Source organism: Athene noctua, chromosome 21 (assembly GCF_965140245.1).
Source record: "Athene noctua chromosome 21, bAthNoc1.hap1.1, whole genome shotgun sequence".
Classification (NCBI taxonomy): domain Eukaryota; kingdom Metazoa; phylum Chordata; class Aves; order Strigiformes; family Strigidae; genus Athene; species Athene noctua.
In genome coordinates, this window is record NC_134057.1 from 10,764,333 (window position 1) to 10,778,519 (window position 14,187).

General features: G+C 39.4%; 1 protein-coding gene across 2 annotated transcripts in view; it reads left to right on the forward strand.

Moving 5' to 3' along the window:
- The window catches only part of LDB3 (LIM domain binding 3), a 74,194-nt gene that overhangs the window by 19,468 nt on the left and 40,539 nt on the right, over positions 1 to 14,187 (forward strand). For both annotated transcript variants that reach the window (XM_074924467.1, XM_074924468.1), the window contains exon 3: positions 13,668 to 13,819. In XM_074924467.1, coding sequence (XP_074780568.1) covers positions 13,668 to 13,819 — 152 coding nt within the window. The remainder of the gene's footprint in view (positions 1 to 13,667; positions 13,820 to 14,187) is intronic.

The window sequence follows — 14,187 nt, forward strand, 5'->3', positions numbered from 1 at the left end:
TATGTGTCGTCTGTATCATTTGCCCAAAATACTGCTTGATGTCTTGTTTGTCACCCTATGAAACACGTAGATTCTTTATTTGCAGTACTTATATTACCCCAAGGTACAGGGCCAGGGATGGTCTGGGCCCCATTGTGCTAGGCACTGTACATATGTGGAAGAGAGACATCAGTGCCTTCCTGTTTAAAACCAGAGAATTTCCTCAAATTTTTGGTGTGTCTCTTCATCAGAAAAGACAGATAGCCAGATTAATCTAAGCTTACTTTTACATTTTCTCTTGGGTGGTTGATGCATATAGCTTTAATGTCAGCTACTGTTTATGCTTCATATTTCCCTTTGCAGCCTCAGAATTGTCTCCAATCTGATAATAAAATTTTGCTGGTAAAATGCTATTTCCAGCAGTGAATCAATGTTAAGACTGAATAATAGGAGTCTTTTTCTGGTTCTGACTTTGGATAGCTGTTGAAGAATAGCATCATTATGAAATTATTGCTTTCTAGATATAGAATAGGAAGTTAATGTCACTGTGTGGAGTTGAAATTACTTTTACTTGAATGTATGCTGGACTGGGTATGACCCAGAAGAGTCATTGGTGTGATCTGGAATTTTGAAGGAGCTATTTTCTGAGGATTTTATGTAGGAGATACACAGGAAATGGAAGCAGAAGGTAGAGGGTGAATTTTTTTCAATCCTGGGAATTATACAAAAAGGCAGAGGGAAGGCCATTCAGGAGAAAATGCCTGTCACCAGTTGAGATAACCAGTTGGACATAATCTGTGGTACTATTTAAAATGTTTGGTAAAAGTTTGGGAGCATCTTTGGCCTTTATTAGTCGGTTACATGTAAAATGCCTATGTTGCTCCCATATCATATACGTATGTAATCTTACAGTCTTTTGAAGAGCTGTATAATTCTATAAATAGAAGACCCATCCTAGGATAAAGAGAGATTACTAATACAGCTCCATTTGGCACTTCTGTCTGCCCCAGGAATCTCCCCAGCTGCCCAGTAACCATCCAAGCATTCTTAATTTTCATTTATTTCCGCTTCTTGATATCTGAAGTAAAAGCCTCCGGTTGTTAAATAGGTGCATATTCACTTGGAGAAATGTTTTGTGTTGCCATTGCAGTTGGCATAGTCTTAATGTGGAGCACATCAAAGTTCCTTTGCTGACAGTCTCTAAATATTTTCTCTGCAAACATGATTCATAAGACTGAGCCATGTTGTTGAGCAAGATGCTGTCAGAGAAGGAAGGATATAAAAAAAGGAAACAGATGAAAAATCAAAACTAGGGAGAGTGGGAGCCAGTCCTCCACTAAATAATCTGATTTAAGAGGGTTTAGAGAAACTTGGCCAAGATCAAACTGTGACAACATATTAAAACTGCAAAATGCCTACAGAGTTTGTTTGCATGTGGGTGCACAGCTCTGAAAAGTATTACTGTAAATATAACTGCCTAGAACAGAGAACCTTCATAATTCCATCAGTATAATGCTGGCTGGATCTGAGATCTGCATGTTGGTGTTAGGGAATACATCAATCTTTAAAGACATTTTTTTGCTTTATGCAGTCCAAAATGTCACTTTAATTTAGCCATTCAGACGTTTGCCTGATGACAAAATAGAGTGATGAAGCTCACAGTTACTCAGTTTAGCTAAATCCTTATTTGAAATCCAAGTGGAGGGTTAACTTTTTTCTGTGTGATCCTTTCATTCCTCATTTGTATGGGGCAAATAACAGGTTTACCAGCAACAGGAATCCCTGTTAAAGTAACTGTCATTTTTTTTTGTCATCCACACAATCGTTTAGAAATTCTTTTGGTGCCAGGTGAAGGAAGAAAGTCAAACTGGGCACAAGAAGGCAGACCACCTTAGACTTTCTGAAATTCTTTCTTGGTCAGACAACAACTTCCCTGCTGCTTCTTCCAAACCAATTATTTTGACATGCTCCACTGCAGAAGTTAGTGTCTAACACAGCCAAGGAAAACACTGTTAAGCTAAATTCTGAACTTGATTGCATTCCTTCCATGGACTTAAATAGATGTCCTGTGAACATTTATTCCATAACAAAATATGCAATCTGTCATAATTAGTGTATTTACCCTGGACCAGGAAGGGAAAATTCCTAATCTGAACATGCAGAATTTTGAAAGTCATTGTAGCTAGGTGTGTAGCTCATTAGAACCTCTGCTTCCAGTGCTTCTGAGAAAAATGTCTGCAGTTATCAAGGAAGGAATGAAAGATAAAAGTGCAGCTTTGAAATGGAAGCAAAGAACCCTGCAGAATAATTCTGTTACGCCCAAGCTACTTGTGAGTTACACCGGTTGATGATCCATAAGGACCTGTGCTCTGAATCAAGGATGAATTAATATCTTAAACTAAGTATCAGAAACACATTCATCTAGATAGAGCTTAGCTAAATATACCAAGCAGGCTAATGATGATTTTCACACATTATTCATACACCTAACCTTTGTTACCTAAGCGTGTTTATTAGATAGGAATGTGCAAGCCACATGTGAAAATCTACCCTAAGCTCCCAAACCACTGATCATGCTGCCAGACTGGTAGAGATCTTTATGATTCACTGATACATTCCTCCCAAGTATAATTAACTACCTGAAAGAGCTAGGAATGTACAGAGGAGTGAGAGTTGGAGGTGTTTATGTAGACAGCAAGCTGCTTGAAACACTCTACTAAAACCTGCATGCTCTTGAAGAATAATCCTGCCTTAGTTGGTGCTGTTTACACCAGTGAATGGTGAATGCCAAATCTAGGGGTGATAAAAAAGGAGAGCAGCAGAGTACCCAAAAAGGAATTGGCAGAAACATTGCTCTCTGGGTTAAGAGGTAGAAGTATCAGTAACCAGCAGTATCAGTATCACAGGCAAATCTGCTGACTGTGTTCTGCAGGGGCCTTTTGGTTTCACAGAACGTGTTCATTCGCGGTTGATGGTTGCTCACTTTGCTATCTGTGATTAAAACAATGGACATTTTTCATTGGACCCTCTGGAATGCAGCACAAAGTAAAGATGAATTTATTAAGATGGGATACCTCTTTCTTAGCATTCCCAGTGCAGAGTGAAAGCTCTCTAACCCTCAGCTGTTGATCACCAGGGTGAGCAGCTCAGGAGGTGAAAGGCTGTCCGCAGTAGCATGTTAACTGGATAGGAAATACTGATCAGGCTTCTCTAACCACTTTAATACCTTCTTTCAAGTGCCAGTTACCAGGCATAGTCTTTGCACATTGAAATCCCCCTCCACACACACATGTGCTGGGTAACTCCTCGGGGAATTCAAAACCTGTCATCAGAGACAACAGATCAGCTTGTCCATAAGGGAGTGCCCCACTGAGCACCTAAAAGACTGGTGGGTGAATGTTGACAAAGTAGTCAGTACACTGATATTACTGCCAGCAAGAGGTCCAAATGTCATCCTTGTCACAGTAATAACTAATTTGTTCTGTGAATGTCAAAAAGTTTCTGGTTTTCCTATTGTGGAAGTAGTTGTGTGTTTTTAACAGTGAATACTGGGAATATGCTGCTGAGTGGGATGGTCAAGTAAACATGCTTTACCATTTTAGAGAACTCTAGAGGGACTGGGATTTTGAATAAATAATTTTCCTGCTGCAAAAAAAACAAACCCTCGGTTGCTTATCCAAAGATAATTGAGCCTGCTTGAACTACGCACTCTGCTGAATTAGGACTCATGAATTCACAGACTCCTGCCATCATCCGGAATGGAAATTCCCCAAGAACAGCTTTCCTTGTAGTGGCTGGGAATTTTTGAGTTAAGTTTCAGCCCAAAACTTGGACATAAAAATAGAAGATGTCGTGTGTTGAAGGTGAGGGGCATTGTTTGGATCTTCAAACACAGGTCAGTTTAGATGAAGAGCCATTCGCTGTAGGCAGATTAATATTAACTAGCTGAGGTCATTAATTTCTTAAAGCTCTTTCTAAATAACCTGCTTCTAAATCGGTGTATGGCTTCTCAAATTTATGGGACGTTCTTGTTAAAACCTGGATTTCAGTGCACCCTTCTTGATGTTGTGTTTTCTTAACTTAGTCTTGTCAGTTGTACCTTTCAGGATGTGTTGGCTCATAAACGATGTTTAATGAAGACTTTCTTTAAATTTTCAGAATATAGCTTTTTTTGTCTTTTGTGTAATGATTTGTAAAAGATTTTTACTTCATATTCTCCCTAGGAAGTAGTGCAGGTTGGGAAGGGAGATGATGAAGCAGTACTCTGTGGGGAAAGAAGACTATCCACAGGTTACCTGTGTGTATAGCACGCCCAGCTGATCTGACTTCTTTCTGACCAGAAATTAGACAAGCTTGTGAGGCCTGTATTCATGTAGGAGCCACTCTGTTGGGTTTTACTTGGCATCCTGTTTCATCACAAGCTTGATGGTTCGTAGGGGAGAGAAGTCAAGTAGGTAAACTGTTATGGTCACCAAATCTACCCATGTTGCATTAGTAGATGGACAAAAATCACTGTCTTTCTCGATAAATGATACTTTTTCCATCTTACTAATTTGATTTTTTTTTTTAATTGAGTCTAGAATAGCCTTTAGCTACAGACAGTACCAGTATGTTAAAACATTTCATTTCTATTATTGCATTTTGTCTGTAAACAGGAAGCCACTCTAAAGTCACATAAAATTTTGTTATTGTAGAGTTATGGAAAGTAATATATGGAAAAAAAGCAAAACATCACATTTTGAAAACTTTTCAGCTTAATACTTCTGTGTGCCCAGAAGCCACTGAGATGTGTGGGAAGGTACTCAGCTACATTTATGCAACAGAGCTGATGGATATAAAATTCACTTAGAGGGATGCTTTTACCTTGAGAAAACCATATATGTCACTGACTTGTACTTGTCAAATAAAATCTGGGGTTTTTTTATTATACTCTGCAAGCTTTAAGTGGGAACTTTTTGAAGATTGCTGTACCCACCACTTTAATGGATTAAAACACCCCAAACCACCATTGGCATCATCATACTATAAATAAAGTTCAGTCCTTGTCCTCAGCAATAGCCACACCCCTCCTCAGTCAAGATAAAGCAGCAGTAAACCAAGATGCTTCCTTTTTAAAAATTCAGATTGCCTTGCTTTTAATTACTATTTGTCAGTCCTCACAATCTTGCTATGTAAAAAGTTTTCCCTTTTAGATTTGAGATTATCAATATGTTAAATTGTTTCCTGTAAAACAAATGTGGTTCCTGGGGCTTCACAAAGTAAGTGGCATCTCTGTGGTCGATTGAAAAGATAGGAAAACACAGCTTAAGCTATTGTATCTTAAGAGGGAGAAGAAATACCCTCAGTCTCTACAACTTCCCTTGCTTCCTGAAACATCCAGCAGTTAATGCACCCATTAAATCTGTAAAGATTGGATTTTACCTGCTACGTGTTAAAATTTCGAAGGATCCTGCTGGGATATCTGACAGGATGTCATGTTATACACTAAACAGGATACAGCAATTACAGAAGAAATTTTCATTGCACTTTCTCGGGGGAACTTTGCTTCTGTTCTTTTTTATTCACTTGGATCTTGAAAGGAATTCTTCACTCTCTGAAGTTTGAAGCCTGTGCTTTTGTTTATTCTCTCACAGAGCGTAGGTGAATACTACAGGTACAACACGGTTACTCTAGTGGATAAGGAGAGTGTTTAATGAGTAATTGATGCTGTGTGGTGGATGGTTGAAACAGATGCACACTGGGCAATATGGCCTCTTAAAACCTGAGACACGAAAGTAATGGCGTGGTACTGAGTGTAGTTCCTGAAAATTGGGTTTTGATTAAACATCTCTGTGGACATGTGCTACATCTCATCTTCTTTCATACAGATGCCTTTCTGTGTGTACTGTACCATTCTAGCATCTGTAGGGAAAGCAAGGAGTTGAATACTGCATACTTCTGGTTTAGAGACAGGACTGCTATTTTCTATATCAAACTGGCAGCTCATGTTTTAGTAATCAGAGGAAGAATTACTCCCCCGGTATTCTGGTGGCCAGAAACAAAAAGAACTCAATAAACAAATGTACATTTAAAGAAGAGTTAAATGTAAGCCTGCGTCAATACAAGTACCCTAATTTACAAACACACAGGAGCAGAAGAGTCACTTCTACATCAGTAAAATCTGTGCTGGAACCTCAGGACTTACTCAAAGCCAAAGCTGGTTTAAGTTGCTTAGTATCAGAAGTGACTGCCAAACTAAAACTGTCAGTATTGTCTCAAATGCCCTTTTAGTCAGGCCTTACTGTTGCTGAACCAATCAGGAGCCCTTCAAAGTCACAAGGCATTGTAGTCTTGGTTATATTCAATGCTTTAAGCAGAATGAACTTGAAAAAATTAAGCTTACCATAGTGGCCAATAGCTAAAGACATAAACCCCTCAATTTATTGCTAATGCTTGTAGGGGGAGACAAATTGTGTTTGCCTGAGGAGGTTAAAAAACTACACAAAATGTAGAATTCAAGAAGCTGATAGCTGTGAAATGTGAAAGGCCATATTGATAACGGAGAAACATCCCACCTTATAAAACTGCCTTAAAAAGAATTAAAATTTGAAAAAGAGAAGAAGAGGAAGCTTTGAAGAAACAGTTCTGGCCATGCAAGCACTTACAAGCTGCGTGTGCCTTTGCTTCAGGGAGTTGCCCTGTGGAAGCAGAGCTGCTCGCACGCTTGGGGCTGCCAGAATATGAAGGATCAGTACCTCAGTGATAGTCTCAGTTTTGATTTTCATTAAGGTTATTAAACTCTTTGATACTAGAGAAGAGCTTACTTGTTCTTTAAAAACCGTTGTCATAACAAAACAATCAATGTTTATTATTACATGACTCACCTCTGCTTCCATTTCATTTCTGCAAGACGCATAGCACGTGCTACCTTGGCACAGGACGTGATGCTGACTGAGAATAGACTGAGAAGATCTAACAGCTATTTTTAGATGAAGATTGGGAGAAGAGAGATTACTATTAGTCATACCATACAAGATCTAGAGGGCTGCATAGTCTCCTAGCTATGCCAACACATCCAATTAAAAAGCCACATCCACATTTTTACTGTCATCGCTTATAGTTGGTCTACATAAGCAAGTCATGCTTCTGACAGGCTAAGCTGCAAACCCCAGAATACTTTTTTTTTTTTTATTTAACAAAGGACTGAAAATTTTTCAATCAGATAATATGTAGTTGAGGCAGGGAACAGAATGATCTTTCTTCCAACGAGGAACAGGAGCATTCACACTCAAACAATCCCCCAAAGCCTTACCTAGGGCAATCCCCTAAGCACTGACTATATGCTTCCTTTCATTTCCCAGCTGAAAATCTTTTAGATTTGGCTTATTTTCATCACCTGGGACTATTTCGCTTGGCAAGAAGGGCTAACTGTCTGTCTTCTTCCTTGAAGAGCCTATATATTGTGCATAAACAGCAGCCTCATAAAGGCATTGAGTAGAAGGAATGTTTCTGGTGTTAATTAGGGTGGTCTCCTTCCAGCATGACCTGGCATACCCAGACTGAGGTAAGCTGGATAGCTCAAGTGCTCTTGGACAGTTTTCAGCACAGGGTGTCCTGAATTATAAGTACTTGACTGGCTGTCCCACAAAATCTCTGTGGCTCTCTGCCATCTGAGAGAGGTAGATTAAAGCTATTTTGGTGTTCTCACATGTATTGTAATCTCCCTTTCTACCTACAGATGTAGCATGGCCTGAGAGGCCACTTCAAAGTGTCTCTGCAGCTTGCCAGCTCAGCTCTGTTTAATATAAATGGAAGCTCTTCAAGGTGTCAGTGGCATATTTTGCAGATGCCATGAGTGTTCATTTAAGGCCAGTTGTGCTGTATCATTAAAAAAGGAAAGAAAAAAAAAAGCCTGTAAAAAAAAGGAGTAAAATCAAAACAATGAGACATATTCTCCAGGCAAATGGTAACTGCAAAAAGGGAATTTTCTTTGGGCTTGGTTAGGGATACGTGCAAGGACTTTAATTTTCAGTTTCCTTCAATCCTCTTGTCTTTATGTTTAATCAGTTTTGCACAGCTCTCCGATCTGACACTCAAAGGTATCAAAGGCAGTGGGATGCTTGCTCTGTGGTGTAGGATATCTAGGCTGTTTCTTTCTTTGTTTCTGTTTTATGCCTTCTGGCAATACGCTGAATGAAATGGTGAATTTCTGCCTGATGACTTATCCTAGTGGGTTTATTTCTTTTCTTGCTGTTTTTTCTTGTCCAGAATTGTCTTCTAGTTTCTAAGAAAACCCATGCTTTTTCTCTTTGGAGCTGTTACACCTTTACTGTGGGGACAGGGCTAGAAAGCAACTCATTTAGGAAATAATAATATACATTTCCCCAATTAACTTGCTCACAATGGGAGAGGAACAGTTGTCTTCAGTCCATAGATAACTACTTGGATTCATATGGGCATTTGCCAGTTCAGTGTGGCTGTTCCGTGGTGGGATTTCAAAGAATGTCTCTACTCATTTCAGTAGGTCATGCTCCTCTGTGTGAAATGAAGTTTTGCTGCCATTGCCCGGCATTATGAGCCTCAGTGCTTAGAAAGCCCCTGAAGGTTTGTTAGAAGCATCTGCACAAAAGCCCACTTGCAAAAATTTAACAGAGGGAGATTTAAATGCCATTTTCTCCATAACGGAAACATGTTTTCTAGTGATCCTTAGTGTCTGTCCATTCCTTTTTTTGTAAGAGTATGTTACAGTTTCTGGCACCTGATAGCTTATGTCCTGTCTCTGATTTCTATAGCTTTTCTGATTATGGAAAGGAACACTTTCTTTTAATATTTTATTCCAGAGATCCTGAAGAGGAGAGGATATTCATTCCCAGGGCTTTAGAATATTTCTAGTGCTAGTGAATACTTGATTCTCTGAAAAGTTGTTCTTAAATGAAAAGCATAAAATACAACTTGTTGATTTTGGGGTTGGGGTTGGGCACAGCTCAAGTCCTGGAAAAAGAAGAGGCCCTGACTAACACTGTCGGCACGTTAACAACTTCTCAGCTGTATCGGCCTCACTATGTATTTTTGTCTGCCTTGTGAATTAGGAGTTCCTTGGGGTAGGTAAACTGTGTCCATCCATCTGTTTCTACAAGCATTCTCGTTAGTATTTTAACACTCAACCACTCAGATGCTGCCTGATCCCTCTTTGGAGTGTAGCTGAGGGGCTTGGATGGGAACACATGCTGTTCTCAAGGTGGTGCAGCAGCTGCGCTCCGTCCGCTGCCTCCCAGAGCTCCTCCTAAGTAGTATTTACTCTGAACCCAGCACAGACTTAATTTTTAGGGCACAGCTGTTGCTGTCATGCTATATATTCACTTGGCTTATAGATCTGCTCACAACAGAGTGCAGTAAGAATTCTCTGCAACATGTGATACTTCCAGGCTGCCTGCTTGCTTTAAGCTGGGGATATTGGAAGTCAGGTGTCTGCCGTGTAGGAAATCTGTGAGGGCAGAAAATTTACATCTCTGAAGCAGCAATTGTTCCTCTGCCTTCTGAGAGGTAAAAGATGCTTGGCTGCTCAAGATGAGGTCTGTGCTGGGGCTTGAGGCACTAAAGAAATACTGTAAAAATTAAACCTGTCAGTTGTACCCTGGATTGGATGTTGGAAATCAATTGACAGAAATACCTGTAACCTTGAATCTCTCGTGAACATATCACTGTAGCCTTAAATAAAGTCATTTGCTACACCTAGTGTCTGAAAGCTGTGTTGTAATCCAGCACATCTGAGTTAAGATTATTACAAACGTTTTCTGAAATAGTTCTGTCTAGATCTTGTCCAGATATGTTTTAAGAAAAACCCCTCAGTGATCAAATTGGGAAATGCATGTTTGGTTTAGAGAGTACTAGGAGAGTACTTTTGTTAGTGGAAGAGGCTGAGATAAGAGCAAACTAGAATTTTACTATGTAGCGAGATCTGGATTTGCAGTCTAATTACAAGGGTTAATTAACATTCACCCTTCATTTAAAAAATATTTTTTAAAAACCTTTTTAAATAGAAAATAATCCCTAAAGATTTTACAAAGACACAGTGAGATCTCCTCTGTTTGTCATTATCTTTAGTAAATTTGTAGTAGATCAGAGATGAATTTTCCAAGGAAAAATACCAACAGATAAACACTTTGCATTCCATTCCTTTCTGCTGGATCTCGGAAAATGGGAACAAGATAGTCTTGAATGTGCCCTGACACATGGGATCTGGCTGCCCTATATCTCCGTCTGTACACTGGTATTTTGTCCCCAACAATTACCGACTGTTCTCAGTGTTTGCTGTAAATGCACGCTGCGGGTTCACTTGGAAGGATCACAAAGAAGCCTGTTATCTTCTAACTAAAATAGGTATAATTTTGTACTTTGAATATTTTATACAGATTATACATCAAGACTTTAATAATGCCTTCTACATAAAGCTCTACAGAAACAAATAATCTACATAGCATGCTCTTAGCCAGTGGGAAGACTCGGTGAAGAAGTCTTTCCAGATGCTAGTTATGGTTCTGAATTACAGATATAATAAACTAGATCCCTCTTTTATACTCGTGAGTCTATGAAGGTAGGATAAACTGAATTGCAGAGGCAGAGTGACATCAATGAGTGCTGGCCCCTGACATGGGGTTTGGGAAGGGAGACGTGTATGAAGGATTCCAGCCCAGAATTTGTTACCATTATACTTAGCTGAAGAACTGACTATAAATCCCTTTCGTTTTCTTTTCAAACAGAGGAAGACTGGCTGGTAGGCCATGATTGAGACTGTTTCCTCATCCTTCACAGTGTGATTTTCCTGTAGTTCTTTGCTTCAGAAAGAGTGTTGCAATGACCATAGTTAGAAATCCATATAAATCATAAATTCAGAGTTACACAGGACCCTGTTTGATAGATTTTTCTGATGAATATTCATTTCATTTAGGTAGTGTTTTCTAAAAATGTTAGGCAGAAAATATCCCACTAGAGTAAATGAAATCAGGTCACTACTTATAACCATCCTCTCCCTCTAAGTATGACTCTTAATTCTAGGACAGTTGTAGTTACCTGCTGTATCTTTATTTTAAGATATAACATTTAAACTTAGGGATGTAAAAAGCAGAAATCGGAGAAACTGAGAGGGAAGTCAGTATGTTACAGCTATCTAAACTAGTCCCAGGTCTAGATTTCTTCATCCTTTCTGTGGAAGCTCTGCTTCTCTGGCCTTATTTTGTTTGAAGCATCACTGGGCAGCGGAAGGAGAGATGTAGGTGTTAAACCAGAACTCCCAAATTAGAGCAGACATTTGACTTTCAGGGTTGATGTTCAAAAATTAGTCTTTGTTCTTGATGAACAAAAGGGGGAGTTCCCAGCGTTTGGGACCGGCTGTCTGGAGCCTGGAAGTGTCAGCATCACACAGCGTTTTGTGGCAAGAACTTGTGTGGCTCATGAGGAGGTACAATGTGGTATCTTAGAAAAGTGATATGTGAAGACTGTTTATTGAAAACTCTTTATCAAGAAGGTTCAAGCCTTGGTGTCTACCTGACTAGCGAACAGTTTGTTAATAAAGGGATAAATTTAGAAGGACAGAAGTGTGCTTCTTGATAAAGTCAAGTCTTACTGACTGATTTATCTGAATTTGGCTTTTGTTCACATTTTGCCTTTTCCTGACTTCTTACTTTATTGTAGATTCTGTTTTTTGACATATCTGGGGGACTGTGCAGTGTGTGGTCTTTCAGTAACTGTACAAGTCCATGTGGGTTTGCAGATAACCCATGTGCTGTATAGACTTCTGGATTCCGTGTGCTTTGCATAATGCGAGTCAATGAAACGCATAGGAGCTAAGTTTGTATAATGGCTTATAATAAGAATCTTTTGTTTCTACTAATTTCTTCCTATGGGGGTGCATTAGAATGCAGGACAAAACTCCATTGAAACTACGACCTCTCATTTCCTTAACACCAGAAAAATACATCAGAGGATGGCTCTGCCTTTATCGGTCAACTCCACTGTGCATGAGTGCATTGTATCCGTGGCTGTCCTTCTCTCAGGGAACAGAACTCTTACTGCTTTTATCTCTAATGAAAAGGTAGAGAAAGCCATCTCTTCCAGTCAGATCAGTCCTGGGATGTTATTTACAGTGCCTAATTGCAAAGTAATCTCTCTTTTTAAGCAGAATGTCAATGTCTGAGTATCCAGGGTGCAGTCTTCTAGCACCCTGATACTAGAGCTTGTGTTCGAGTAAATTCATGACTCTCATTGTCAGACTACACTGTCAATTAGACTGCCAGCCTCAATACTGACTGAAAAAGGTTTTTTCCTTTTTTCTTCTTTGCCTTTGCCAGTGGAAGAGCACAAACAAGCAGTCTGGGGAATTGTTTTGGAAGGATTGCTTTGGTTTGAGTATGTGCATATTTTTAAGTGTTTTGAGGTCGTATTGTGGAAGGCAGGTTAAGGAGTTTCACTTCACACTTGATGAGGAGAAGTGTTTGGATTTGTGTTGGGTTTTGGTTTCCTTAGGAATTTAAGTTTCAATCTGACTGAACAGGGGAAACCTGGCTCATAATCAGACACATCTTTCTTTTATGTTCACTGTGCTGAAGGAACAAAGTTTTTGACTGCAGCCTTTGTTGCAGTATTTTAATTACCTTCGTCTTTTCTCAGAAGTGAGGAATGTAAGGAAGGGAGTACCTAAAAGTAAAGAGCAAAGACGTATTGCTTGTGTCTGTACCCTTGAAGTACTGAGTGCTGAAAGCAGAGGACAACTCTGATGCGCTCACTAAAATTTGTCTGGCTGATAGTATGTGAAGGCTCTTCTGATTTAGTTGGAGTTCCCTAACGGCGTCGGGTTTCATAGTAGCTGTTCAGTATCAATGACATTCAGATGCAAGCTGAGAGGGCTGTGTAAAATTGAAGTCAGGATACTGTCCATTTGGAGAAGATGCAGTTCACAAGGCGTCTGGAGCTAACAAAATGTGATGCCATAACGAATGACCAGAGTTTCTGAACTGTTGCCTCAGTAGTTGAGTTTCTGGTTGAAGCATTGTGTCTTCTGTTTCTAAAAGTGCTGGCCTGTCTTTGGATTGTCAGGTACAACAGGTTGATGAGGTCATCTCGGGTATGTAGTAATCGGTCTTGGTAATGGAGCTATAGCTGTATGTGGGTAAGGTTAAGCAGAATGATTTCCTATAAAGCTTGCTATAAAAGAAGCAAAGCATATCCAAGGCCTCTCACACACATTAATTTTCTGTCCATTCAGTATAACAAATTAATTTGGGAAAAATGGCTTTTAGGAGGAAAACTACAATAAAATCATGCACTGTATAGTGGTTCATTAGTTTTCCACTTCTGAGTAATGTCTCTATGTACTACTCCAATATAAATAGGGATAATTATCCCCTTGAGGAGGAGATAATATGTGGTAAGGGAACCACTACATTGGGCTTAACCTCTCAAAATGGAAGTAATGACAAGTAGATATCCTGGACCTTTGCAGAAATGTGAATTAACTTTTCACTTGTTTAATTTCCATAAATTTTGTTGTTCTACCCGTACAATAATAGATACAGCTGGTGTTGTACCTATTACTGTATTCATTGCTCTATGTATATTCCTCACTGTAATTCTGGGTGAGTTCTTTATAAGTGCTTTTTGTACAGAATGACTTACCCTGATATGGCTTTTTTTTTTTTTCTTTTCCCACACAGATCACCCCTGGCAGCAAGGCAGCACAGTCACAGATGAACCAAGGGGACCTTGTGGTAGCCATTGATGGAGTCAACACTGACAGCATGACCCATTTAGAGGCCCAGAACAAGATCAAGTCAGCCAGCCACAACTTGAGCCTCACTCTTCAGAAGTATGTTGATAGAAGTTAAAGGCTTTGCATTCCAAAGAGCATCCTATAAAACCTGTGACTAAGGAATGTTAGTGATATTATGAATATATGTATGCTGTCTTTAAGAAGATTTATGTGGTTCTAGATTATTTTGTATTTGAAAGTTAAGGAAAATCCTTTCTGATAATTTATTTTAGAACTTCTGCCTGCTTTTCTATTAGATCCTTCTGTTTGTACATTGAGAGAAAATGTTTCTTACTGTGCTTGGGCTTGTTGTGCCTTTGGAGTTGTTGTTTCTGAACATTGGGCCTGAAGAGTGGTCCAGTGGCTGCCTCCATCCCAGCATTTAAGACTACCAACCATCACCTATCTTTCCACACAGAGGAAGG